This window comes from Aquarana catesbeiana, linkage group LG01, assembly GCF_042186555.1.
Source record: "Aquarana catesbeiana isolate 2022-GZ linkage group LG01, ASM4218655v1, whole genome shotgun sequence".
NCBI classification, from domain to species: Eukaryota; Metazoa; Chordata; class Amphibia; order Anura; family Ranidae; genus Aquarana; species Aquarana catesbeiana.
In genome coordinates this window covers 79,285,155-79,311,665 of record NC_133324.1, presented here as the reverse complement: position 1 = coordinate 79,311,665, position 26,511 = coordinate 79,285,155, and the positions used below count along the sequence as shown (strand labels likewise).

At 43.1% G+C, this 26,511-nt stretch overlaps 1 protein-coding gene across 1 annotated transcript in view; it reads right to left on the bottom strand.

Moving 5' to 3' along the window:
• The window catches only part of TARS1 (threonyl-tRNA synthetase 1), a 94,135-nt gene that overhangs the window by 24,471 nt on the left and 43,153 nt on the right, over window positions 1-26,511 (bottom strand). The window contains exons 7-16 of the mRNA XM_073620822.1: window positions 25,089-25,153; window positions 23,643-23,721; window positions 19,246-19,392; window positions 18,383-18,481; window positions 15,293-15,459; window positions 13,364-13,526; window positions 11,529-11,666; window positions 5,698-5,775; window positions 3,457-3,557; window positions 3,261-3,365 (exon numbers count right to left, since the gene is read on the bottom strand). Coding sequence (XP_073476923.1) covers window positions 3,261-3,365; window positions 3,457-3,557; window positions 5,698-5,775; window positions 11,529-11,666; window positions 13,364-13,526; window positions 15,293-15,459; window positions 18,383-18,481; window positions 19,246-19,392; window positions 23,643-23,721; window positions 25,089-25,153 — 1,142 coding nt within the window. The remainder of the gene's footprint in view (window positions 1-3,260; window positions 3,366-3,456; window positions 3,558-5,697; window positions 5,776-11,528; window positions 11,667-13,363; window positions 13,527-15,292; window positions 15,460-18,382; window positions 18,482-19,245; window positions 19,393-23,642; window positions 23,722-25,088; window positions 25,154-26,511) is intronic.

Here is a 26,511-nt window from a genome sequence, read left to right as displayed (position 1 = left end):
AACAAGGTATTGTTCTATACTTGAAAACATAGGCATTTACTGTTTGACGTGTTTGCTTATAATTACACGGCCATTGTTTTATAAAAGTCTTTGTATAGCTTTGCTGACATTTCAGTAAGAATTCTATTCTTATGCATAAATTGACTCAGCTAGATTAAAAATGGAAGTTAAATGATATGGATAATGATGTATTTATATGTGTAATTCTACAGGTGTCATTACAGGGCAATGCCCCTCTAGCCTCTTTTTTGGCACAGACGTTACCCATATAACCTCTTGATGGGTCTAGGGGATCATTTGGAACTAAGATTAATCTAAAAGGGTGAGAGTGTATCCATCAGATATTCTAAATGTGATGTTCATAATGTAAATGTATCATTAGGTACCAATATTGGGTCCCTATATGGATGTATTGTTAATTATTAAAGATACCAAACTGATTTTATTTTTTTTCTGTTTTAGTGGTAAATATTAAATAACAAGGTTCTACAAAAGCTCCAGAAGAAGCCACTTTGTGGTGAAACGTGGAGGCAATCACACTTTTGTACCTTGATCATTGGGTTGATATGGCCTTAATTTTATAAATTGTTTTATAATATCTATGTAATAAAATTTTCTATATATTTTTTTGCAAATAGTATTTTTGATTGATTTTTATGTACCTTAAAACTCCAGTTCTGTGCTCTCTGGGTATATATACTGTTTTGTCATATTTCATATTTAAAGGAGGTGGTGCATTTATTAGAGTCTCCCAGCTCCAATATCATTTTGATCAATTTCTTTTCTTATGGTATGGTAACGATTGTCTTATTTGGGTCTTCAGATTATAAAGATTTAGAACCACGGACCTAAACTGATAATACAAACATCACCAGTGTTCAGCTGGAATTCGGTTCTGGTATTGCAGTACCTGCATTGGAAGTTCCAGGTTCCTAAGGACATGGGGAAGGGTCGCTGAGGGTTGTAATTGCAAGGGTGCAATGGCTAGTTGGTTGCTAGAACTCTCAGAAGCATTGACATTGAGAAGCAATGACAATTAATCAATTTGTTCAATTGATCAATCAACGAATCAATACTACTTATCCTAAAATTGTGTCTATATTTAAGTACTCAAACTTTGGAACGCTAGGACAAGAGATTTAGGCCCCTTTTTACACGATCGGACCTGTCCGTTTTTCAGGTGGACCGGATCAGGCCAGCCATTGTCCTCTATGAGGAGGTGCATGTCAGCGGACACGTGTCCGCTGACATCTGATCCAACAAAATCCCCTGAAAACAGACGCATGGCGGTATGTTCACCATCTGGAAATCCAGCAGGTCAGATTGGATGGGATCGGATGAAAACAGACAGGTTGTCCAATTTCATGCAATCTCCCTATAGAGGAGAGTGGGACTCTGACAGGTCCGTCTCAGTACAGTGAGCAGACGGGTCACCACCTCCCTGTGTCACCACACATCTTTGATTGCAAATCACCAGCTCCGTCTTTGGCTATCCTTCACCTGTGGATTATTTACCAGCATGAGGGCTATCTGGAATTTTTGGACTCAGTGTCACCATTGATTGTATCCTCAGCAGGGATTGAAGCTCAGGAGTGTGCCCTGCCTAAAAGATCAAGCTTTGAGCAATACCACCCATGATGGCTGCTGGATTACAGGATTGATTTTGCTACAGGATAGTGAATAACATACATCATACAGAACCCACATGTACATATAAGGATCATATCAGCTGCAGTTGATTTTGGGATCAGTTACCCACATACATGAGATCATCCCCACCCCGCAGGCTGGATCTTGTATGACTTTATATGTGGAGAGTCTCCTACTGTCTCACGTTGATGCATGGACTGCCTGAGCAATCTCCTTATTTGCTTGAACAAGGTTGACCACAATAGTCCAGCAGTAATCTTACTACCTACATGTTCATGTAGGAATTCATGGACACTTTATTGTGCATATGTGCCAATATTTTTGCCATCCACTTTACCTCAAAGCTGAGGATTTATGTTGCCATCTCTTTATTATTTCAGCAGGGTGTTTTTTATGTGACCTTGCCAACATTTTCAGTGGCATCATGGCCCCTGGACTGCTTATTATCCTTTGATTGTAGCATTATAGGACTTTCTCCAGATCGGAGTGTTGGTGTCCCCAAGGTTTCCAGCACTCCTTTCACCCTTTGTGATTTTAAGAAGGAGTTCTGGCCCCTTGAGGTGCTTTCATTAGCAGTTCTTGTGGTGAAGGTTTCAATCACAGGGAGGGGGGGACCCCATTCTGGGAGGATCCACCAGCTCCCATTTGGGGTGTGTTTTAGACCAGTTACGGTATTGGATTGGGAGGGGATCTGGTTGGTGGTATAGGTAGGAATGGGGTTTGGTACTGGGATGATGGGGGTCAGGGAGGATTTTTTTGACTTGATGCTGGTTTTATAGAATTTTTCAATAAATCATTCTGGGATTTCACTAAATAGGGTGTGTGTATCGTGTTCCTTTTTTTTTTTTTTTAAAACCTATTGTTAGATGATCACCCCCCCCCTTCTTATTTTGAGGTGCGTACTCCATTCATATGGATTACTGAGCAAGGTTCCCAGGCCTATTCTTTTCTTGGTTGTGAGCGGAGACAGACCTGTCATCTACTTGCTCAGTGGGGATCAGCGGAGCGATCCCTGCTGAGCAAGCGGGGTCTGTCAAAACAGATCCGCCCCGGGTGAAAGGGGCCATAGTTTTGTATAGAGTGTGGAAGGGTTAAAACCTCTGTTGGGTTGCTTGTGCTGTCTGTGTGCCCATTACACAGGCTTTGCCTTATCTATTCTAGACAAAACTAAAGCAGCCCATAGATTATGCAATTTTCTTTCCATCCACCACAGGCGGAAGGAAAGAAAATAGCTTGAGTCTCCCATCAACACAGTCAGTAATGATGGGGAATACCTTACCGCAGCACTATTGTATTCTGTCGACATGGGAGCCTTCCTCCCCAACAGTAGAACATAATGGTCACTGCTGGCGGCTACAACCACCAGCAGTGATCGCTTGAACAAAAATCCGACAGTCTGGTTGTACTGAAGTCTATGGATTGATCGACTTCAGTACAAACAGCCTGCCCATAGATGGATTGAATCCTGGCTGCTCCCTGCTGAACCGGTTGAGATTCTATCCTTCTATTGGCAGCTTAAGAAGTGTCCAGATTTTCAAACGTGTGATCTATCTTTACTGGTCATTTGAAATGCACAAATTAAATCTACATCTATATGTTAAAACAATTACCATTTTCCTCCGTAGTTCTCTGTAAGAATAGCAATCATGCGTTCCACAGATCCAAGAATAGCACGGTGAATGATAACCGGCCTCTTCTTATCATCGCCATCAGGGCTAAGGAGATGAAAGAGGTGAAGATATGAGAAGACAGGAAAACCTTTGAACTATACACAGACACTGTCTCATTCATGAACACTCTACCCACCTGACATAGGTCAGATTGAACCTAATGGGGAGCTGGAAATCCAACTGAATTGTGGCACATTGATGGTAACGACCGATGGCATCTTTTATCTGGATATCGATCTAGTAAGCAACATAGAAAAGATGAATATCACATTTAAAGGCGGCCTATAGTTTTTTTTTTCTAACCTATGGATATGGGTATCTGAAATTTTTGTTTTTATAATATTGCAGCTGTACCTCTCTGGGCTCATGCCGTTAGGCACTTGTATACTCCCCTTCATAGCAGTCAGACTGCAAGGCTCACATAAAGGTCTCAATGCGTTCTAGGCATTAAAGTGGTTGTACACCCTTTGTTTTAATTTTTACCTACAGGTAAGCCTATAATAAGGCTTACCTGTAGGTAAAATGAATAGCTCCTAAATCTGTACAGTTTAGGAGATATTCACTTTGCATGCAGCCGCTGACGTCAGCGGTGCATGCGCTGTGAAGGCCCAGCTGAAGGTCCAGCAGGCGCTGACGGACCTTGCCAGGAATAAGACTCCCGCGCATTTGTGCAGGACTGAGGCAACCCGGAAGAAACGCAGAGGGCAAAATGTCAGCTTCCTTGGCGTGGACCGGGATTAGATGCCTACGTCTCGTTCTAAGGTGAGTATTTCATAATGAGCTAGTATGCGCTGCATTACTAGCTCATTATACCTTTGCCTTACAGGTTTTGTTTTTTTCTGTGCAGGTATACAACCGCTTTAAGATAAAAAGCCTTCTGTGTGCAGCAGCCCCCCTAACGCTTACCTGAGGTCCCTCTCTGTCCAGCGATGTCCTCGAGTGTCTCAGCCGTCCGAGATTTTCCTTCCTGATTGGTTGCCATTGGCTCCCACTGCTGTCAATTAAAGCCAGCTAGCCAATCAGGGGAGAGAGGGGCGGGGCCAGGGCTCCCTGTCTGAATGGACACGAGGAGCTGTGACTCGGCTCGAGTGCCCCCATAGCAAGCTGCTTGCTGTTGGGGCACTGGACAGATGGGATGGGCCAGGATCACAGAAGAGGGACCCGAGAAAAGGAAGATCTGGGCTGCTCTGTGCAAATCCACTGCAACAGAGCAGGTAAGTGTAACATGTTTGGTATTGTTATAGGAAAAGAAACAAGACTTTACAATCACTTAAACCGGTCTACAGCCTGATCTCAAGGCTGAAACTTGACATACTCTCTAGACTGCTAGAGAAGGGTCGTGTAATCCTGACAAAAAATTTGTTATATGACATTTTTTAAATGTCCCTGATCAGCACTGAATTCAGACAGGAGATAGTTGGTACTACAGCCTGACGGAGTGAATACAAATAAAAGTAAAAAATTAAAGAGGTTCTGCACCCCAGGACTAAAAAATTAAAAACCAGCAACTACAAATACTGTAGCTGCTGACTTTTATTGAAAGGACACTTACCTGTTCAGGGATCCAGAGCTGTCCTCACACAATCCGGTTCTTCACTGGTCTTCAAGTCACCGTCATCTTTAGTGTGGGAAGCCAGCTGTGACTCCATCTTCCCGCCGCACTGCGCTTGGTGAATGGTCCTGCAGCCTTCTAGGACTTATGATGCGTCCCAAGAGGCTATGGACAGATGCCCTGGGGTGGAGTGGGAGTTGATTTGGGGGGCTCGATGTGGGAGTCAGCACACATAAAGACTAGGTACCTGCTCCCCCAAAAAAATGGAAGTTCCACTTTTGGTTGAGGTTCCACATTAAGTAATATCTGATAAGTAAAGCTGCACTTCCAGATGAATTCAAGAAATTGGGTTCATATCACTACAGATGCTCAATAATGACCGGTTCCTTTTTTATCCTATTTAAATCTGTTTTGTGTCTACATTTACCAACCGTTACATGTAAAACCTGATCCTGTAATGCAAAACTATGGCTCCATAGGATCCGCTTGCAGAAGTGTTAGCCCTCCTTTGCAAATCCCTGTAATGAATCATTTGGTGACAGCAATATAAATGTACCATACTTGCAAATCAAATTGTTTACCTACTTACTCTACCCCTTAATTTCTTCTGTATCTTTTGTAGAAGTTTGGCTGTAGTTTGGCTTATTTATTGGCTAAATAATTAGAATGCAGTGCAAGCTTTCAAGTCCATCTTGCCTTGAAAATTTGCACTACAATTTATATAGCTAATAAATGGCATCACCCTACAGCCAAACTGCTATTTTTGCTGATGGTTAACATATTACAATACTCTGTTGCTGTTTTGTGTCTTTGTAAAGAACCAACCTTTGGTCCATAGAAAGCTCCATCACCAGGATTCAACACCCACTTCTCTCCAAATTCATTCAAACTATTTTCAAGTTGCTGAAAAAAAAGAGTTTATTAGTATTATTTTCCTTAAATTTCTAACAAACTAAAGAAATTGGGTCTTTTCAATACTGGTATCAATAAACGATTAAATATACTATATATAAAACAAGCCATAAGGGCGTAACTAGAATCTTCAGGGCCCCGGGGCAAGAAACCATGAAGGGCCCCCACCAAAAGATCTCGGGCTAGAGCCCATAGCAGCGAAGTAAAGAAAGTCATACGCTTGGGCGGGCACACACATGTATATAATATACATGTGTATGTGTGTATTTAAAATATACATTATATCTATAGATATATATATATCTATAGACATATATATCTATATATCAGATATATATATCTATATCTATCTACACACACACATATACATAATATCTCAACATATCTGAGTGTGGATCCCCCCTTACAGGGGCTACTTTCTTACATCAGGGTGCCCAGAGAGCCTCCCCTTTACATCAGGGTCCCCAGAGAGCCCCCCCTTACGTCAGGGTCCCCAGAGAGCCCCCCCCTTACGTCAGGGTCCCCAGAGAGCCCCCCCTTACGTCAGGGTCCCCAGAAAGCCCCCCCTTACGTCAGGCTCCCCAGAGAGCCCCCCCTTATGTCAGGCTCCCCAGAGAGCCCCCCCTTACATCAGGGTCCCCAGAAAGCTCCCTCCTTACATCAGGGTCCCCAGAACAGTTGCCGATCGCCGCCCACTGCATACTAAAAATGGACAGCCAGAGGTGCACGGGGAGATGCAGGGGGAGATGCCGGGTCTTGCCCGCCCCCCCCCCCAGCATCAGAACGGCAGGGCCCAGTCACAAATGTGACTGATGCGTCCCTGAAAGTTCCGCCACTAAAACAAGCCTTCTGAACTCTCTTCCAAATTATGAAATTCAGTTGCTTCCAATGAAGGGTATTGTTAATGCATAAAAAAGACATTTTAGAAATGTGCACTCTTACAACCTTCAGGTAAGGATTTGTGTAAGGCTCCTCTCTGGTCTAGGATAAATACTGTGCACAAAGCCAGCTACATAAAGCTGTAGTATAAGGGTTTGGTGTGGAGGAACTCAGATGGCCTGCACAGAGCCCTGGCCACAACCCTACTGAACACTATTATAATGAATAAGAACACCAACTACCCTCTGAGAAAGCCACGTGATTTGGGCATAATGCGTAAGGGGGTGAAGCTGGTGACGTAAACATGCAGCAATATGAAGCCTGGAGGAAGGGAGCTTGCTTGGCAAATACAGTAAGCAGAGCCCATCCACATCTTAAGGGGACAGTGCGGACCTTGCAGGCTAGAGCAAATATAGTGAGCGGCATCCATCCACACCTTACAGTGGTTGCAAACCTCAGACATGAAATATGAACAAAGCATTGTCTGTTGCTTCAGTCCTCTGATCTCAGCATGAGTCACGTCTGACAAGTTTTCCCTGACACCAAGAGAAAAATGGTGACAGGGGAGGGACCTCCAGCTGATTGACAGCCTCAGCTCTGTTCTTGTGTGATGTGTGGAGGGGGTGCTCTCAGAGCTGAGCTGTGCAAAGTGTGAATTAAGCTCTCCGCCCCCTTTTTCTGAACTCTCAGACAAGCTTTACAATTTAGCACTTTGAACGGATGTAGTGAAGAGAGGGCTTCAGATAGACAGATACAATTATGTAAGGGGATTTGTTTCATCTCTGTATATTACCCGGGGTCAGTCACTTCACTGGGTATATGTAAAGTTTTACAACCACTTTAAGAGGAGAGTGCAAACCTTATTCCTGTAGTGCCACAGACTAGTGCCCACCATCATGTGAGTGTTTTTTTATTGATTTAATAAATACATATGCAATTACAGAAAGCACTATGATGGTATAATTTTTTTTTTTAAGAGTCTCTCTCTCTCTCTCTCTCTATATATATATATATATAACATCATAATGAGCAGGGGAGTTGCATGGGCTTATGAAGCATGTATAAGGATCTATTTGTAAATCTGTATAGGTCAAAACACCAAGTGAGCATATTGTGGTGAAGGTGTGTGGAACAAGAGGTAATTCACAGTAGAAGATTGGTGTGGAGCACAAGATTGGAAACAAATGGGACTATTATAAATTACTAAAGAATATTAACAAACATTGATGGTTGTTATTCTAAGTGTAGATGTATAAATATTGCAGCGCTGTATCGTAGGAATTGTAATTGGAAGAAAGAACTTCTCATCAAACATCAGTACTTCACCCCACAAATGCTCCTCTGGCCGAATGGGCAAAAAACATTACCCGAGACATACTCCAAAATATGGGACAGCCTTCCCAGAAGAGAGGAAGCTGTTATAGCTACAAAAGGATAGCCAACTCCAGATCAATGCCCGTGGTTTTGGAATGGGATGTCAAACGAGCGCATATAGGTGTGACGGCCAATTCTACAGACCTTTGGTTATATAGTGCATCAGCTTTCAGTGGTAAGACCCTTCCACTTGCTTATCTATAGCTGCCATAGGTACAGCGTCAATACTCTGCTTTGCAGAAATCACATATACTTTAGAGCTCAACTGCCTGTCTACAACTCAGACTGTTTAATGCCTAGCAATTATGTAAGGCCTTCTAATTCCTTGTGTATACTCTTGTCTTACAGATCACTCATCATGAGCCCAAATCAATAAGCAGCAATCACATTGTCAAAAAACACTAATCAGAGCTTAACGATTATGAGATTAGAGACACCATTGTGGGGCTGAACAAAGATTCATTATACATGCAGCTATGAATGTAATTATGGTGTTACAAATTGCTTTTTAACTACCTCGAGGGGCTATTTTAACCCCTTCAAGCCTAAGGGTAAAACAAATCTAAATGCCTAAGCCCAACTTTGTAATTTTGACATGTGTTAGTAAAACCGTACATATCATCGCAACTACTTTGTGCATCCAGGTGGATTATACCTCGGTTTTTTTAGGACAAATTGGGCCTTCATTTGGTGGCAAATGGTAATGGATATCTTCTGTTTTTTTTTTTTTTAAAAAAAACTGGCCCAAAATAGTAAAAACAATACATTTCTATAAATGTAACTGTATATTTCTTGCTACTACCATAACCTTCCACCAAATAACCCAAAATAAATTCTCCTGCTCCTGATGATCGCAGTGATACCTCATATGTGTATGTTAGTTGTTGTTTGTACAGCCCAGAATGAATACTGCACATTTTGCTTTTTTTAAATCCCACCTAAAACACACGGACACCAACTGACACTGATCCTTAAAGCTACTTTCACACTGCGGCCATGGTAAAGCGCCACTCGTTTTAGCGGTGCTTTACCGTCGTTCTAGCTGCGTTTTTCGGCGGCTAGCGGGCCGCTTTTAACCCCCCCCCGCTATTGGCCGAAGAAGGGGTCAAAAGGGCCCGTGTTGCGGCGCTTCTGAAACGCTTTTCAGGCGCTTCAGAAGCGCTGCCCATTCATTCCAATGAATATGCAGCCCTCCCAAACCATCCCAAAGATGCTGCCTGCAGGACTTTTTTTCCCCATCCTGCAAGCGCACCACCCCAGTGTGATAGCACTCAGGCTTTCAGACTAGACACCATCTTTGGACAGACCATCTCTCCGAGCACCAAAGCCAAGAGTCTCAGAGTTATCTTTGACTCAGAAATGACAATGGATGCACAAATAGGTTCCGTAGTTAGCGGTTCTCACCATCTCCTCCGCCAGCTACGCAGACTCATTCTCTTTATCCCAGAAAAGGACAAAGCAGCAGTAGTTGGAACAATCATCAATTTCCGTCTTGACTACGCAAACTCACTCTACATGGGCTTACCCCAATATCAGCTTGCGCGCCTACAGGCCATTCAAAACGCGGCGGCAAGACTGATAACAGGAAAAAAAACCCTGGGAGTCCATCTCCCCATCCCTGAGGAGCCTACATTGGCTAGTGGTAAAGAATCGGATCACATTCAAGACGATCTGCCTCACCCACAAATGCATACAAGGTAACGCCCCTCAATACCTCAGAGAGAAAATAAAACATTACACACCGAATCGCAATCTGCGATCATCCAACCAAAACCTCCTCCTCGTTCCCAAATATCGCTACAAAGCAAGGGGAGAACGCAGATTCGCAGTCCAGGGACCTCGGCTATGGAATGCTCTTCCAACTCACATCCGCATGGAAGAAAACCATCTGGCCTTCAGGAAAAAACTCAAAACTTTCCTCTTCTAAGAAGCTGGTCAACACTAACGCATTTAGCGCCTTGAGGCGATTCAGTTCGTATTTGCAGCCCTTTACAAATCATTCATTCATTCATTCACTAGGGTTGCATGGGAGGCAGTTTTCAGGCACTTTACAAGTGCTATTTTTAGCGCTAAAACGTCTGAAAACTGCCTTCAGTGTGAAAGTAGCCTAACTGACACTGATACTATCTGACACTGATACTGACACCGATACTTATCATAAAAAAAAAATCTTGTCCAAAAAATACTGACCCTGGCACTGACCTAGATCAAACCTCAATCTAAGTATTTTTCTTTTTTATTAATGATTATTATTTTTTTTAATATGATTTTTTTTCCTATCTATGCAAGGACAGAGAATGATACATTTTATCTCTCTCATCCATTCACAGAGACAGAAAACACAGGGGCGGGCTTCACAGTAGCCAATCAGATGCTATCACAGCAATCGGGTGACCAGGAACCAGCCGTTCCTGGTCCCGATCATTAGAACGGGGCCCGGGGCTCTCGGTGTGACCTCGGTCTCTGTGCTGGGCGCTCCAAGCACAAAAGGCGATACGCAAATTTGCGGCCCCACAGGAAAAAGCCCAGTCCAATGGGGTCGCATATTTGTGTACTGTCGGCGTGAAGGGGTTAATGAAGGAGTTTTTGCATTTGTTGCATGGCATATCAGCTGGTTTTAATCCTCCTTATCCAACCTAACCTTCACCAAAATATAAACCCTAAATAAATAAACCTTCAATCTGAACCCAACACTTAAAATGAACCCTTAGCCAGTTCTTCTCTCCTTCTAGTCTCGCAGGCTTTGTTGACACAGTGGGAGTCATTGGCTCCTACTGCTGTCAGTCAAATCCAGTGAGCAGAGAGAGGGGGGTGGGGTCAAGCCAGGCTGCATGGGTCTATAGACGTACACAGCCCGGCTGGGAAGAGAGCCTGCACATGTGCCCCCATACCAAGTGGCACACACAAAAGAGAAGGAGCCTAGAGCATCAGCAGGGAACTCCAGAAGAGGAGGTTCAGGCAGCTCTGAGCAATAGCATTGCACAGAGCGGGTGAGTATAAGCCCGTCTGTTATTTAATAACAAGAAAATTAGAATCACTTTAAATTAAATGAATGATTAAAGCGCATCTACAGCCAAGTGTTTCATTTTTTTTTAAAGTGGGGAAGGACTAGCAGGTCTGTCAGGTTTTACTGCAGTCTGAGGCTCCATTGTCTGATGTGCAATCTGCAGGGAGGTCAGGGCCTGGACGTGCTGTCTAGCAGGGGTGCTGAATCACAAGACCAGAACCTTTTGGCACAATTTTCATACAGTATATGTATTCCAAATTTTTATCCAGCTCTTTAAAACCTAGACTAAACTCAAAGAAAAATCATAGAAAATATAATAATAAACAAATAATATGAGAAAAAGTGTACTAGGCAAGCAAGGCACAAAGAATGCCACTGAGCATGTACAAAGTATACACGTTATTACCTAGCCAATAGCAGTGCCTTTCTGCAATTTGCTTGCTTCACAGTTTATAAAGCATATTCAGCTACCCCATCATCATACCTTCTCAGCCTGATTCCAAACTTCAACGTCACCGAGGAACTTCTCTGGGCGGGTGGAAAGATTTAATTTGAAGGTGAAACCAAAGACGTTGTAGACGGACCGCAGGAAATCCAGACAGCTCTTTATCTCTTCTTCAATCTGTAAATCGAAGCATTGATCTTTGTCAAATCCCTGAATATTAATCACCACCATTAATCATAGGTTTTCCCTCCCCTTGTGATCAGATAACAAGTCAATGAATTCAACAGAATACAATCTGCCGATGTTATCTTGTCATCATTAAGCTAAAAGACCGACTACATTTACTTCCCAGACTGATAAAAGCCAGCGTGTTCCTGCCTGGGTGGCACCGTTATGGGATGGAATAATTATATTTCTGCTTTGAGTTGTGACACCAAAGTTGAAACACTCGTCTACAATGGCAGGTCAGGAAAATAGGATTTTTTTCGTCATACTTACCTGTAAAAATCCTTTTCTTTGAGTACATCATGGGACACAAATTTAGGCTAATATTCATTACCTACTGGGTTATACGCCATCACTAGGTGAATGGACACTGGTAGACAAAGGGAAGTAATCCCCTATCTAATCTCATACAGGAAGTACTTCAGTTTTGTAGCAAGCACTGAATCCTCAAAAGCAGGGAGGGACCTCTGCGTCCCACGATGTATTCAAAGAAAAGGATTTTACAGGTAAGTAAGACGAAAAAAATCCTATTTTCTTTAACACACATCACGGGACACAGAGTTATGCCACATACACACGAGCGGATTTTCCGTCAGAAAAATCTTGGATGGTTTTCCCCGACGGAATTCCACTCAAGCTTGGCTTGCATACACACGGTCCCACAAAAGTTCTCTGAACTTTCAACCGTCAAGAACGCGGTGACGTACAACACTACGACGAGCCGAGAAAATGAAGTTCAATGCCTCCGAGCACGGGTCGAATTGTTTCCAAACATGCATAGGAATTTTGTGCATCGGAATTGCTACAGACGATCGGAATTTCCGATCGAAACTTTTTCCGACCGAAAAATTGAGAACCTGCTCTCAATCTTTTGCTGGTGGGAATTCGGCCAGCAAAAGTCCAGTGGAGCATACACAGGATCGCATTTTCCGACCAAAGGCTCTCATCGGTCTTTTGCTGGCCGAATTTCCGATGGTTTGTACGTGGCATTAGGCTATTATCCTGCTGTGATTGGACACAGTGGGGGCCAATCAGCTCGTCCGGCGACCGCCGTGTCAGGAAGTAAAGAGAGACTTGTGATTCAGCTAAACTGAATCACGGATTTCTCTTTTCCTTCAATGCGACACTGCCCCACACAGTAGGCACATCTCTAGGGAACATTTAACCCTTTGATCGCCCCTGGTGTCCCTGACAGTGCCATTTATTTTTATAGCACTGATCACTGTATCGGTGTCACCGGTCCCCAAAAATTCCTGTGACAAGGGGGCGGGGCTTTAGAATCACTTTAACAGTATGGATGGAGGAATCTCCACTGCCACTATTCAGCCAGTAGCAGAACCCACGGCTGCATAAACACCTAAACATTTGACAGGGTGCAGTCACCGTTCGACTGATAATTTTGTACCTGGCTCAGTCAATTCTTAAGTCAACCAGGTGATGAAATCCATGGTTTGATTTTTTATGCAATTCTGCAAAAATAGTCCACCATTTGAGCCATGTATGGCCGCCTTAAATTTATTCCCTTAATACCAACCTGAGAATTATCGGATTGCCACCATTGCTGACCTTGTGCATCCCTATATGGGTACTGGGGAAGTGTACCTATAAAATTGGGCGCAGAAAACAATTGTGTAAAAACCAAGCCATACCTGCTCCATGGCACAGAAAATGTGGGCATCGTCTTGCTGGAAGCGCCTGACTCGAGTCAGTCCTGTGAGAGCACCAGACAGTTCATTGCGGTGAAGAACTCCAAAGTCTGCCATCCTCAGTGGTAGCTCCCTCCACGAACGAGGCCGGTGGTCAAACATCAAACTGAAACAGAGAATAGAGTTTTTTTCTTGTAATCATGACCCAATGGCTACTAATCACCAATGGAAAGAAAAAGGTTATAGCTGCTCAAAAATCATTATTAACATAGTTTGGAAAATCTCCGAGCCTTAAAATGAATATGCTAAGGAGGCATTGTAGTGTAACTCCAGTTCCATTTGTTAGTGTTGAATACAGTAGGGAAGTGTTTAATAAAAACAAAGTTTTACAATCACTTTCATACAGTAGTGCAGTCCAGGCATGGACACAGAGTAAGTGGGATGAAGCGGTAGGAAACCGCACCTTTAAAAAAAAAAAAACATAATAGCACATTATGAAAAAAAAAAATTACCTTAGAACGAAGCCCTCTAGCGATGCACTGTCACCGCTTCAATCTTCACAAGGTCTTCCTTCTGAGCTCGTGTGCTCCAGCCGTCTGATTGACAATGTCACTCCCGCACATGTGTGCGGGAGTCACAGATCTCGGGTATGCCGTCCCTTCAGAGTGCATGAGCTGGTGACGTCACCACTGCATAGCAGTATGAAGATCTCCTGAACAGTGCACGTTTAGGAGATATTCACTGTACTTACACTTATGAAGACTTTACTACCACTTTAACCGTTTGCCGCCCGCCATATAGCAAAATGATGTCGGTAAAATGGTTGTGATATCCTGACCGGACGTCATATGACATTGTCAGGATATCAAGCCCCGGGGGGCGCGCATTGCGGCGATCATTGTTGCGGCGTGTCAATCTGACACACTGCAACTCCAATCTAGGCAAATAGTCTCTGACAGAGACTCTTTACCACATGATCAGCCGTGTCCAATCATGGCTGATCACGATGTAAACAGGAAGAGCCGTTGATCAGCTTTTTACTCTGACAGACGCGAGTAGAGGAGAGCCGATCGGCTGCTCTCCTGACAGGAGGGGTCTGTGCTGATTGTTTATCAGCGCAGTCACCCCTCAGATGCCCGCCCAGGACCACCAGGATGCCGCCAGGACCACCAGGGATGGCCACCACACTGGACCACCAGGTATGCCACCCTAGACCACCAGGGAAATGCCAATCAGTGCCCTGACAGCTGCCAATCAGTGCCAAAGAAAAATGCCTGCAAGTGCCACCAGTGATGCCCATCAGTGAAATCTATCAGTGCCAGCCATCAGTGCCACCTATGAGTGCCCAGTGTCGCCTATCAATGCCCATCGTCTGTGCCCATCAGTGCCACCTTATCAGCGCAGCTTATCAGTGCCTATCAGTGCAGCTTATCAGTGCAGGAAAAACGTACTTATTTACAAAATTTTATAACTAAAACAAAGAAAAAAATTGTTTTTTTTTTTTCCAAATTTTCGGTCTTTTTTTATTCGTTTAGCAAAAAATAAAAACCACAGAGGTGATCAAATACCACCAAACGAAAGCTCTATTTGTGGGAACAAAGTGATAAAAATTTAGTTTGGGTACAGTGTTGTATGACTGTGCAATTGTCATTTAAAAAGTGCCCTGTATTGAAGTGGTTAATTGACGCTGGTCTTTATGCAACCTGGAAGACTGGTGACATCTAGTGGATGAATTGAATTACTGCAGACAGCTCTGGACTGAAAGTAACGTAAATATATCAGCCAAGGCTGCCTTTATTAACATTTTTCTATTAAAAAACCATTATCTTTAGTTTTTTTCTTTTTTTTTTTTTATCTGGAGTTCTGCATTACATACAGACGTACAGGATAACCAAGAATATATGTCACACTTGGAAACTATGCATGTCGTACCAGTGTCCTGGGCAGTTCATGGGCTTCAGTGCAAAGATTTCCTTCTCCACTTCAAATGAGAACATGTTTTCACTGTAATGTTGCCAGTGTCCAGATGTCTGCCATAGCTTGCTGTTATACACGTTGGGGGTGACCACCTCTTGGAAGCCCCTCTTCCTATACTCTTCCTGATAATACAAGAAAAAGTAGATGATCAAAACAAAGACGATTATTGATCAGAAGACGATCACCCTACCAGTATATTTTGCATTGTGGAATATACCCCTTATCTACACATACAAGGCAGAAACCCCACTTAGATAGCATTCCTGGTGGGAAGACCAGACCCCAGCACAGTGAAACCTGCTAACCCAAAGAAGTGACCACCTATAGATACGAGGTTGAGTTGTAAAGATGGACCTGTGTCTTCCTAGGATTCCTGCTCTTATTTTTCTGCTGTTTGCGAGGAAAGTGACAGCAAGAATCTGATTGGTTGGTATGAGCACCCCCAGTTGTGTTTTATAATTTACATTTACAGTATAACTAAAGGCAATGTTTTTTTTTTTTTCATTTGGATAGAGTGGTGAGGGGTTAGATCAGGGGTCTCAAACTGGTGGCCCTCCAGCTGTTGCAGAACTACAAGTCCCATCATGTCTGTGCCTGTGGGAGTCGTGCTTGTAACCGTCAGCCTTACAATGCCTCATGGGACTTGTAGTTTCGCAACAGCTGGAGGGCGGCCAGTTTGAAACCCATGGGTTAGACCCTCTGTCAGGTTTGTCGATGTCTGTAACCCCCCGTTAGGATGATACAGTCTCTTTAAGTTTCCTGGTCACCAATATCACTGGGAATGAATGTGAGGGCAATTCCAACAATAGCTGTACGTCGGCTCCTTTAACCACTTCCCTAACGCGCATAGTCATATGACGGTGAGTTGCCATCGGAGAAGGAATAGAGGGGAAAGCTTCTAATGAGGGCACTTGTTCCTTTGAAGCTAAGAGGGGATATTTCTCACATTGGAAACATATCCTTTCACTTCCTGTTGAGTCTACAGGACAGGAAGTAAAGGGAAATGTTGGTAAGGAGACAGATGGCAAAAACAAAACTGACTGAGGTTTTACCTCTCCCCTACTCTTATCTAACCACTTTTGAAAATTTTACTTTAGATACACTTTAATAAATCAGTTACAGTCTTAGCTGCAATAGAATTTCTGCTTATCGCCCTTTGTACATTGTAAAATACCAAATGTGGTTAAAGGAGCCGACGTACAGCTATTGTAAAATTTTCAAAAGTGGTTAGATAAGAGTAGGGGAGAGGTAAAACCTCAGTCAGTTTTGTTTTTGCCATCTGTCTCCTTACCAACATTTCCCTTTACTTCCTGTCCTGTAGACTCAACAGGAAGTGAAAGGATATGTTTCCAATGTGAGAAATATCCCCTCTTAGCTTCAAAGGAACAAGTACGTTTGTACGTTTGCTGTAAAATTAGGCCCTGAGATACAACTCTGAGCTGGTCACATTTTGTGAGCCAAGGTGTCCTTGGACAAACCATACAAACTCATTTCACACATCAGATTTTATTGTATTTTCTAACAAAGTATTGGACAGTTGTACTGCAGAGTTCCAGACAGTACCTTACAAAAGTTGAGTCATACTTGGACCTATGCAAGAATATTAAAGCGGTTGTAAACCGATGGACATTTTTTTTTCTTTACCCTGCAAGTCCGTTAAACTTACCTTAAAATGAAGCCTTCCAGCGCTGAGATGTCATCAATGGAAGGCGCTGCCATCTTCACCTGTCTTGCTTCCAGGTTCGTGGACTCTGGCTCTGTGACCGGCCGGAGCCTCAATGACATCACTCCCGCGCATTTAGGTGGGAGCCACCGTTTACGGCACAGGGCTTTGAAGGATCAGCGCGGGTGACCGTTCCATCAGAACGTATGCGCCAGTGATATCAATGGCTACATGTACAGTAAATATCTCCTAAACGGCACAAGTTTAGGAGATATTTACACTACCTATAGGTAAGCCTTAACATAGGTAAAATTCAGAGATGGAAGTTAAAGCGGAGTTACACCTAATTTTTTTTTTTTGTTAAAGTCAGCAGCTACAAATACTGCAACTGCTGACTTTTAAAATAAGGACACTTACCTGTCCAGGGCGCCTGCGATGTCATCACCCGAAGCCGATCTATCCCTCGGCTGCCAGGTGCTGCCCTACTGCGCATGTGCGACTTGCGCTGCACTATCCCACTGGTCCCTGCTGTTTTCTGGGACCCATGTGTCTACCAAAAGACAGCGGGGGTGGGGGGTGTTTTGTAGATACACGCAGGTGGCTCAGGTATCTATGCCTGTAAGTGGGAGCAAAATACCTGTATTAGACAGGTATCTGCTCCCCTTTGAAAGGTTCCAAATGTATCTGACACCAGAGGAGGAGCATTTTTGGGCGGAACTCCGCTTTAACTTCCACTTTAAAGAAAATGTTACCTGGACATCGCATATTCCTGATATGCACCTGCTGTACCATGTACTTGTGTTACAAATTCTCCTATTCTCTTTGTATTGCTTCCTTTGTTTTAAATACCTGGTGATCCTGCCAGTCCCTCTGCTTTCCTATCTCAAACTGATCACACTAGGCATGAGAGCTCATCCATCCCAGTGTTGTCACTGGTGGTGAATAAGTTAAGACTGCACATTAAGATTCTAAATGCCTGCTCATGGGTGTTCTTTATGGTACTCGTATGCTGAGCTATACACTCTAAAATGATATGAACAATTTCAATGTGACCATGTGCAAATTTGAGGAAAAAAAAAAGGGGGGGGGGGGGCAGAACAAATGAGAACTGACCAAATGGATGTGCTTTGTGGATTAAGCAGAATGCGCAGATCAGGAAATGTATAAAAATATCTATTGATTGGAAATACTTATAAAATATTCACAAACATTGGTGTATTGGCCCTCCATGGAGTGTCCCAAGGATACCGGCAATAAAATAAGGAGCAATATATTCCTGGATTCAGGTTTGGCCTCCTCACTGCCTCCCGACTAATTATAAGTAATATGTTTCTGTAAACACAGAATATACAATGGCTGTTGGGAATAAATGCCCTACTTACCCTGATGAAGTTAATCAGCTGGTTATAGATGAACGCTCCCTTGGGGAGGAAGAAACAACTTCCGGGACTCAGCTCATGAAAGAAAAACAGCTCCTGGTCCTGTATTCAAGGAAACACAAGTGTAAGTTCTGAGCCGGTCAGCAATTCGGGAGTGTCTGTAATTGAGAATGCATTTCCATTGTACCCCAGAGAATCTGAATGCCCGTCTCACCTGTTAGTATAGCGATCTCTCCAGCTGTGTTATTATGTTCTGACAGGGGGACTGCCCCCCTGCCAGCCAGAACACATCAGTCAGTGCCCGCAGCCATTGGCTGCTAGCACTGATCGGATGCCGATCGCCTGCTGGTTTTCTAGCATGCTCATTCAAGAGAAGCTGGTCTTGAGATTGGCTTCTGTCAGACAAGCAGCTGTACACACGGGCCGAAAGTCGGCCGGGTTCCACTGCAACGGCTGACTTTGGTCGACATTCCGCTCATGTGTACGGGGCCTTACCTTACCTGAACCAGCTTTTATAAAAGTCGTCTTCAGCACCCCGATCAAATTGTACAGCTTCACGTGTTCCTTCCTCAGTTTGAACACTCAGCTTTTATCACAGTGCGGGGAAAGGAACGCTAGAAGCACCATTTCCCCAGCTAAGTCTTCTCGTATCCTACGTCGGACCTTCCCTTCCCTTATCACAGTGCGGGGAAAGGAACGCTAGAAGCACCATTTCCCCAGCTATGTCTTCTCGTATCCTATGCCAAGACCCTGGACCTTACCCTCCCCTTCCCTTATCACAGTGCGGGGAAAGGAACACTAGAAACACCATTGCCCCAGCTATGTCTTCTCGTATACTACGCCGGACTTTCCCTTTCAGAACCTACCCTGCCAATCTTCCGGTGGTCTCTGTTCTTGGCCTCCTCCTGGAACTTCTCCCATTCTTTTAGCATTTTTGGGTCAGGGAATGAAATTCCATAAATTCTCTGCAGTGTTTCCATATCAGCCTTCCCTTCCCAGTAAGTGGAAGAGTTCTACAAACAAATACAAGGACAATAAATACAACGTGATATAACTAAAAAAATGCATTTAACGATCCTACTCAAGATTATATAACCTATGCGCCAATTTGTGTGAAGGTTTTCAATTCTGTACATGCAGGGCAAAGTGACAATGTGTGCACACAGCTCCCCCATCCAGGTGTTACACCTACCCAGCTATGCTCTCACTGGCTCCCCACACTGCCAGAGCCCTTGCTAGTGAAGTGGAGCTTCTGATGGGGGCATGACCTCCCCTATGTGACGGTGAACAGTCAGTGTCTAGGCCTGAAATGTGTCATGTGGAGGGTTGGTATGACATCATAGCCCTGTCTAAGCTCTAACAACAGTCCATACCGGAGCTTAGACAGGCAGGGAGGCTGCAGTGGAGAGGTGGGGGAGAGCTTGGCTGGATAAGCATACAGAGGCATGGGAAAAGTGACAGCGCTTCTAACATTTAAGAAAAAGGAGGGTCAGCAATAGCAACACTTTCTTTTTTGATAAGTTTTTTCAGTTTCAAGTTAACAAGTATTACAAGCTCTCTTGAACGATTTAACTTGACAGATAGTAACCCACGTTAAAAACGTCAGTTTTGCCACGTTTACATGTCGCGTTTAGCTGCCTTTTGTCGCGTTTGCATAAAAAAAATGAAAAAATGGCTGAAAACGAAATGCAGCTAAAAGCGAGTTACCACGTTTAGCACTTGAAATGCCTCTAAACTCAGCGTCTGAACCCATTTTTTGCGTTCCAAAAAAGCCTCTAAACTCAACTGCCTAGAAACGACTATAAAACGACCCTGTGTACATGTACTGATAAGATAACAGAGGAGAGTCCAGGGGCAGCTGAAAAAAATGCCCAACTGCTACTAAATGTCCGTTTATCAGCTACAGTGTACATGAGGCCTATATAGTTCATTTTGACCATGCTGGTCCAATCTAACCATTTCCTTCCCTAATTGTATTGTAATTGTATAAACTGTATGTAGCATCATCTACAAACACATACAGCATTGTGTTCCAGCATTCCTACAGGGACTTCCTATCCCATTCCGAAATGGAGTTGGGCTTAACCAATCACTGGAAACCTTTTTATTTTTATGAATGAATACAAGGCTTCCTCTGATTGGCAGAGGTGTAGCTTATGATGTTATCTGCCCACCTCCAATCTGAGGAAACCTTGTATTCACTCATAAAAACACAAGCTTCCTGTGAATGACTGAACAGCGCTCAGCCCCACACAATTTAGTCCCGGGAGTGGAACAGGAAGTCCCGTTACTGCTGCTAGAACACAGAAGGCAATGCCATATACTGTATGTAGTTGTTCCTACAAACAGTTTATAAAGCACTCCCAGCAGGTTCATGCATTTGAAAAAACAAGCAGTTCCCTGCATGCCTGGCCCGAATAATTCCCCAATATTCACCAACCTGCTTTCGTGGATATTGCCATCCGGGGACGATGTTCCATATCTGGTGGTATTGCCCTATGGCGACTAGACTGTGGATCCGAGTTTATGCACTTTTATGAACATTACTTCATTCAGATGTAAAGAGAAACCCCTGCGAAGCCCTTCTTTTCAAACCTATAGAATCCTTATTATGAGCAGAACGCAAGCTGGCAATGCACCTTTGTCGCAACCAAACTTTAGCGAAAGCCTGGAAAACTTCTACACTCAGCTTTGAAGTGGTGAAACATCGCATGGCCAACATTATGGTCAATGAGAAATTAACAGCTATACTCCCCGATTCCCACGACCAGTTTCTGTGAGCCTGGCAACCCTGGATATCCTACGCTCACCCTTCACGCTTTGTCCAAACTTTACAGATACTGCGATATTTTCTTTCTTACTTTCCTTTTTTTCCTGTATTCTCACCTTTCTCCTCTTTAGCCAAAGAGATCCTCCTCACACTACATTTCTCTCTACACCACAACTGACTGACAACGGCCGAGAGCGGGTAATAAATCAGTGTCTCTCTTCATAGTTTTGAGGCTTGGCCACCTCTATCTCTTCTGTTTTTTTGTTATTGTTTCTACTGATCTTTTTTCGAGAAATGCTACTTTAACCACTTCAATACAGGACATTTTCACCCCCTTCCTGCCCAGGCCAATTTTCAGCGCTGTTGCATTTTGAATGACAATTGCGCAGTCATGCAACACTGTACTCAAATGAAATTTTTATAATTTTTGTTCCCCCTCAAATAGAGCTTTCTTTTGGTGGTATTTGATCACATCTACAGTTTTTATTTTTTGCGCTATAAACAAAAGAAGAGTGACAAGTTTGAAAAACAAAAAAAAAAAAAAAAAAAAAAAAAAGCAAACAAACAATCTTGTTGCTATAATAAATATCCCAATTAAAAAAAAAAAAACAAATTTTTTCCTCAGTTTAGGCTGATATATTTTCTTCTACATATTTTTGGTAAAAAAAAAAAAAAAAAAAAAAAATATTATATATATATATATATATTTTAATATATATATATATATATATATATATATATATATATATATATATATATATATATATATATATATACACACATTTTAATATATACACATATATATATATATATATATATATATATATATATATATATATATATATATATATATATATATATATATATATATATATATATATATTTTCGCAATAAGCGTACATTGATTGGTTTGCGCAAAAGTTATACCCTCTACAAAATAGGGGATAGATTATTTGGCATTTTTATTATTTTATTTTTTTTACTAGTAATGGCGGCGATGACATTATGGCGGACACATCGGACACTTTTGACAGTATTTTGGGACCATTCACATTTATACAGCAATCGGTGCTATAAAAATGCACTGATTACTGTATAAATGTCACTGGATCCTGGGGATCCTCTGCCATTCCTCCTTGCAGATTTTTTCAAAATGAAAACCGGTCTTATTTAGTTTATAGCATAAAAAAAATAAACAACACAGTGGTGATCAAATACCACCAAAAGAAAGCTCTATTTGTGGGAAAAAAATTATATCAACTTCATTGGGGTACAGCATTGCATGACCGCACAGTTGTCAGTTAAAGTGACACAGTGCCAAAAAGCAAAAAATGGTCTGGTCAGGAAGGGGGTGACTATCCGGGGGGGGGGGGGCGGGAAGAATTACCCTGTTTACCATTTTATTGAGAGTGAAAGTGTTTTGGGTTGTCGCCAGAACAGTAATAAAGAGGAAATCTTCCAATGAGGACACTAGTTTTGGGGACCAGGGATTCCATCCAGCGCAGGAGTCCGTTTTGAGCTGACGGACTCCTGCGCTGAGATGCATGGATGGATCACCGTTCTCAAAGCTGAAGTGGCCATACCTTAGTGTGCCCAACATTACTATAATCCAAAAATCCTAGGGTTCAATTACCGAATTCCGGATTTCTCCTACGTTATTTATTGATGCTGCTTGCCTACAGCACTTCTTATCATACACAGCTCATGCGCTTATTTTTGGCTCACTGAATACCTGAGTCTGTTCATAATCCCCCGTGTCCGCCGTGGGGGGATTTGTGTTGGGTCCTGCTGTCCCACTGAACCTGCCTGAGTGGACCTGTTCCTCCTGAAGAAACGGTTCCGACCGCGAAACCGGTCGAGATAAAAGTCCCGTATACCCCCCCTACAGAAAATTTGCGGGCTTCACTCGTTATTTACTGTATTCAGTGTGGTATATATTCTTGATTTTATGATTGTATGTATATATTATTTTTGTAATTTTGTATTTCAATTATTAAAATTTATATAATTTATGTTTTTCTCAACTGTAAGTTATTATCTAGTACCGAGATAGTCCCAATCTCCAACTCTGGGGGTGCACACATGAATAGACAGTTGCAGCAACTGCCTTCACGCCTCCACCCCTATATCCCTTTCATTATCTAATTTCGGGATGATGGTACGTGTATGAGCTTCTTACCAGTCTGCAACTAAGGCCTTACTTTTTTCTCCACTTACTGTTTTGGAAATGGGACAGGAAGATAAGGGAAATCTCTCCAATAAGACACAGATAGCAAAAAAAAAAAAAACTTGAACCAAAGTAATATATACAGTATGTGCCATACCTGTCCGATCCCTGTGGAAGCTGGAAATCAGAGTAGTAGGCACCACTATTGCAGTGATCACTGCTAGCTTCTATGCTAAGCAGCATGCCCTACTGAAGTTGTTCTTTATAATAGGGATATAGAACTAAATCTGTTGTACTTCCACCACTGATTATAAAATATCTGGTACCTTGTGTATCTTGAAAGCTTTAATCTTTCCAGTATGTCTCACATGGGGTCCTCTGCAAAGATCGATTAAGGGGCCACATCTGAGAACAAAAATCAATTAAAAAGGATTATTATTATTATTTTTTTTTTTTACAACAAGATTTACAATGATTATACAATGATTGTAAAAGAATAAAACTGTTGCTCTTTGTGTTGGGTTAAAGCAGTGTTAAAGTGACACTAAAGGTTATTTAAAAAAAAATAAATAAAAAAATAACATACATATCATACTTACACCACTGTGCAGCTAGTTTTGCACAGAGTGGCCCCGAACCTGCTCTTCTGAGGTCCCTCAGCGCTCTTGCGGCTCCTCCCTGGATCAGATAACCCCCTAGGAGAAGCGCTCTCCCGAGGCGGTTACCTTGCAGGCGCGCTGCCGAGTCCAGCATTCGTTGTCCATAAACGCCGAATGCAGGACTCAGCCCCGCCCCCTGTGTCATTAGATTTGATTGACAGCAGCAGGAGCCAATGGCTGCGCTGCTATCAATCTATCCAATCAACAGCTGAGAACCCCGGGCAGAGAGATGGCGCGTCCCCGTGGGACAAGTTCGAGGGTTCAGGCAAGTGAAACGAGGGGGGCTGGGGGGCCGGTCAATGGCAGGTGTTTTTTCACCTTAATGCATAGGATGCATTAAAGGGGTTGTAAAGGTAAAATTTTTTTTTTTTTAAAATACCAAACATGTTATACTTACCTTCACTGTGCAGCTCGTTCTGCACAGAGTGGCCCCGAACCTGGTCTTCTGGGGTCCCTCGGCGGCTGTTTCAGCTCCTCCCCGCAAGCATTAACCACCTTAATGCGAGCTCCCTCGCATGGTGGTTAGTGCTTGCGGGCGCGCTCCCGTGATACAGCCGGCGGCTATAGCCGCTCACTGTATCACTCGGCCCCGCCCCCCAGCGTGCCGCGTCATTGGATGTGATTGACAGCAGCGTGAGCCAATGGCTGCGCTGCTTCCAATCCATCCACTGTAGCCAATCAGCGGCCAGGGTGAGCGGAGGAATAGATGTCGGGAACGAGCAGCTGACTTTCGAGGCGTCAGGTAAGTAAAACGGGGGGGCTGGGGGCGGCGGTATTGTCAGAAGTTTTTTCACCTTAATGCATAGAATGCATTAAGGTGAAAACATTTTTACCTTTACAACCCCTTTAAACCCAAAACCCAAAATGTAATAATTGTAGCTTACACAGGAAGTATGTTACTGGCTGGATCACAAGGTGAAAACAAAAGAAAGAGAAGCATAAAAAAAAAAATAAAACGAATGTAGACATCACATTTCGAGATTGGTAAGCTGCAATAAATAGTTTTTGGGTTTATTGCCGCTTTAAGAAGATGGATTTTCTAGTGTAGCAATTTTTTGTTATCTTAATGAGGTATCAACCAACAAGAACAACATAAAATCAAAAACGGTGTACCTGTATACTGTGGTGGTTGGAGTGTCCACTTTCTCATTTAAGATTCTGCACTTGAACTTGTTGTACTAAAAGAGCAAAAGTAAAAAAAAGATTTTAAAAAATGGATGTCAATATGAAAGTTGACAAATCAATATGGATGGGGGAATCCTCCCTGGTGAGCTAGGGGGAGCCCAGAGAGCCTTCCCCGTCATCAGATAAGTGATAAGTGTTGCTGGCTATATCTTGTAGCACTGATCATTTAGGAAAAACCCAACAGGCTGGTTGGACCCAAATCGATCAGTATATCAACTTCCGTACAACCAACCTGCCCATACATGGATCGAAATTTTGCCGGTTCAGCAGGGACCGACCGAATTTCGATCCATGTATGGTTCCCTTAAAGTGGAACTTTACTCTCTCAATCAACATTGGCTATTTTTAATCCTCCTGCTGCTAGCCTTAGTAAATACATAGGAAAGTATATTGTTTTTACTTGTTTAAACCCTTTTTTTTCACTTCCTGCGTGCTTTCAATGCCTAGGGAAACAATGTCCTACATCCCAGGAGTCTTCAGAAGAGGAGGAGGGGTTTTCCCAGCTAAGCACACCCTCCTGCAGGTGTTCCGTCAGAATCGGCGACCCGTATGTGTCCACCGCTACCAGGTTTGCTCATCTGATAGAACACCTGCAGAAGAAGGCAGCAGACATCTTGGTTCACCCAGCTACGTCTAGAATTTCAGAGTAATTTTAGCAATAAAGTGAGCGGATATAAATAGATATAGTATAGTGACATCTGTGATGCTGTTTGGATGTTTCATTTTGAAAGCCTAAAGGTTTAGCTGGGGTGTACCAACATGGCCTCCGCCACCTTCCTATTGCTGGCGTCCAGCTTCTTTCAAAATGTAACATCCAAACAGCATCATACATATCAATACACTATATTTATTTATATGCGCTCACTTTATTGCTAAAATTACTCTGAAATTCAAGATGTAGCTGGGTGTAGTAAGATGTCCGCTGCCTCCTTCTGACTACAGGTGCTCAGATTAACAAACCTGGCAGCGTTAGACGCAGTGGTGGCTGGTGCTTATCAGTCGGGGGGGGGGTGGCAAAAAAACCTGAGACATTGTAACCCCCACCCCCCAGTCGCTCCAGTGCTCTGCGCCCCAAGCCCACACTTTTTTTAAGCCAATTAGAGCCTCAGGCTCCATTAAACCATTAAAATCCATGCGTCCGGCGCCCTGCATGTAGATTAAAGGCCGGGCGCATGGATTAGGGGGGCCGCGCCCCTGAGCCCCTTAAGGAAAGGCCGCCACTGGGTGGACGCATGTGCAGCTGACGGAATATAATTTCCGTTTACCTAATGTGATGGGTCGCCGATTCTGACGGAACACATGCATGCCTAAGCTAAGAGCAGATGTATTCCAAGAAGTAAATGCTACATGA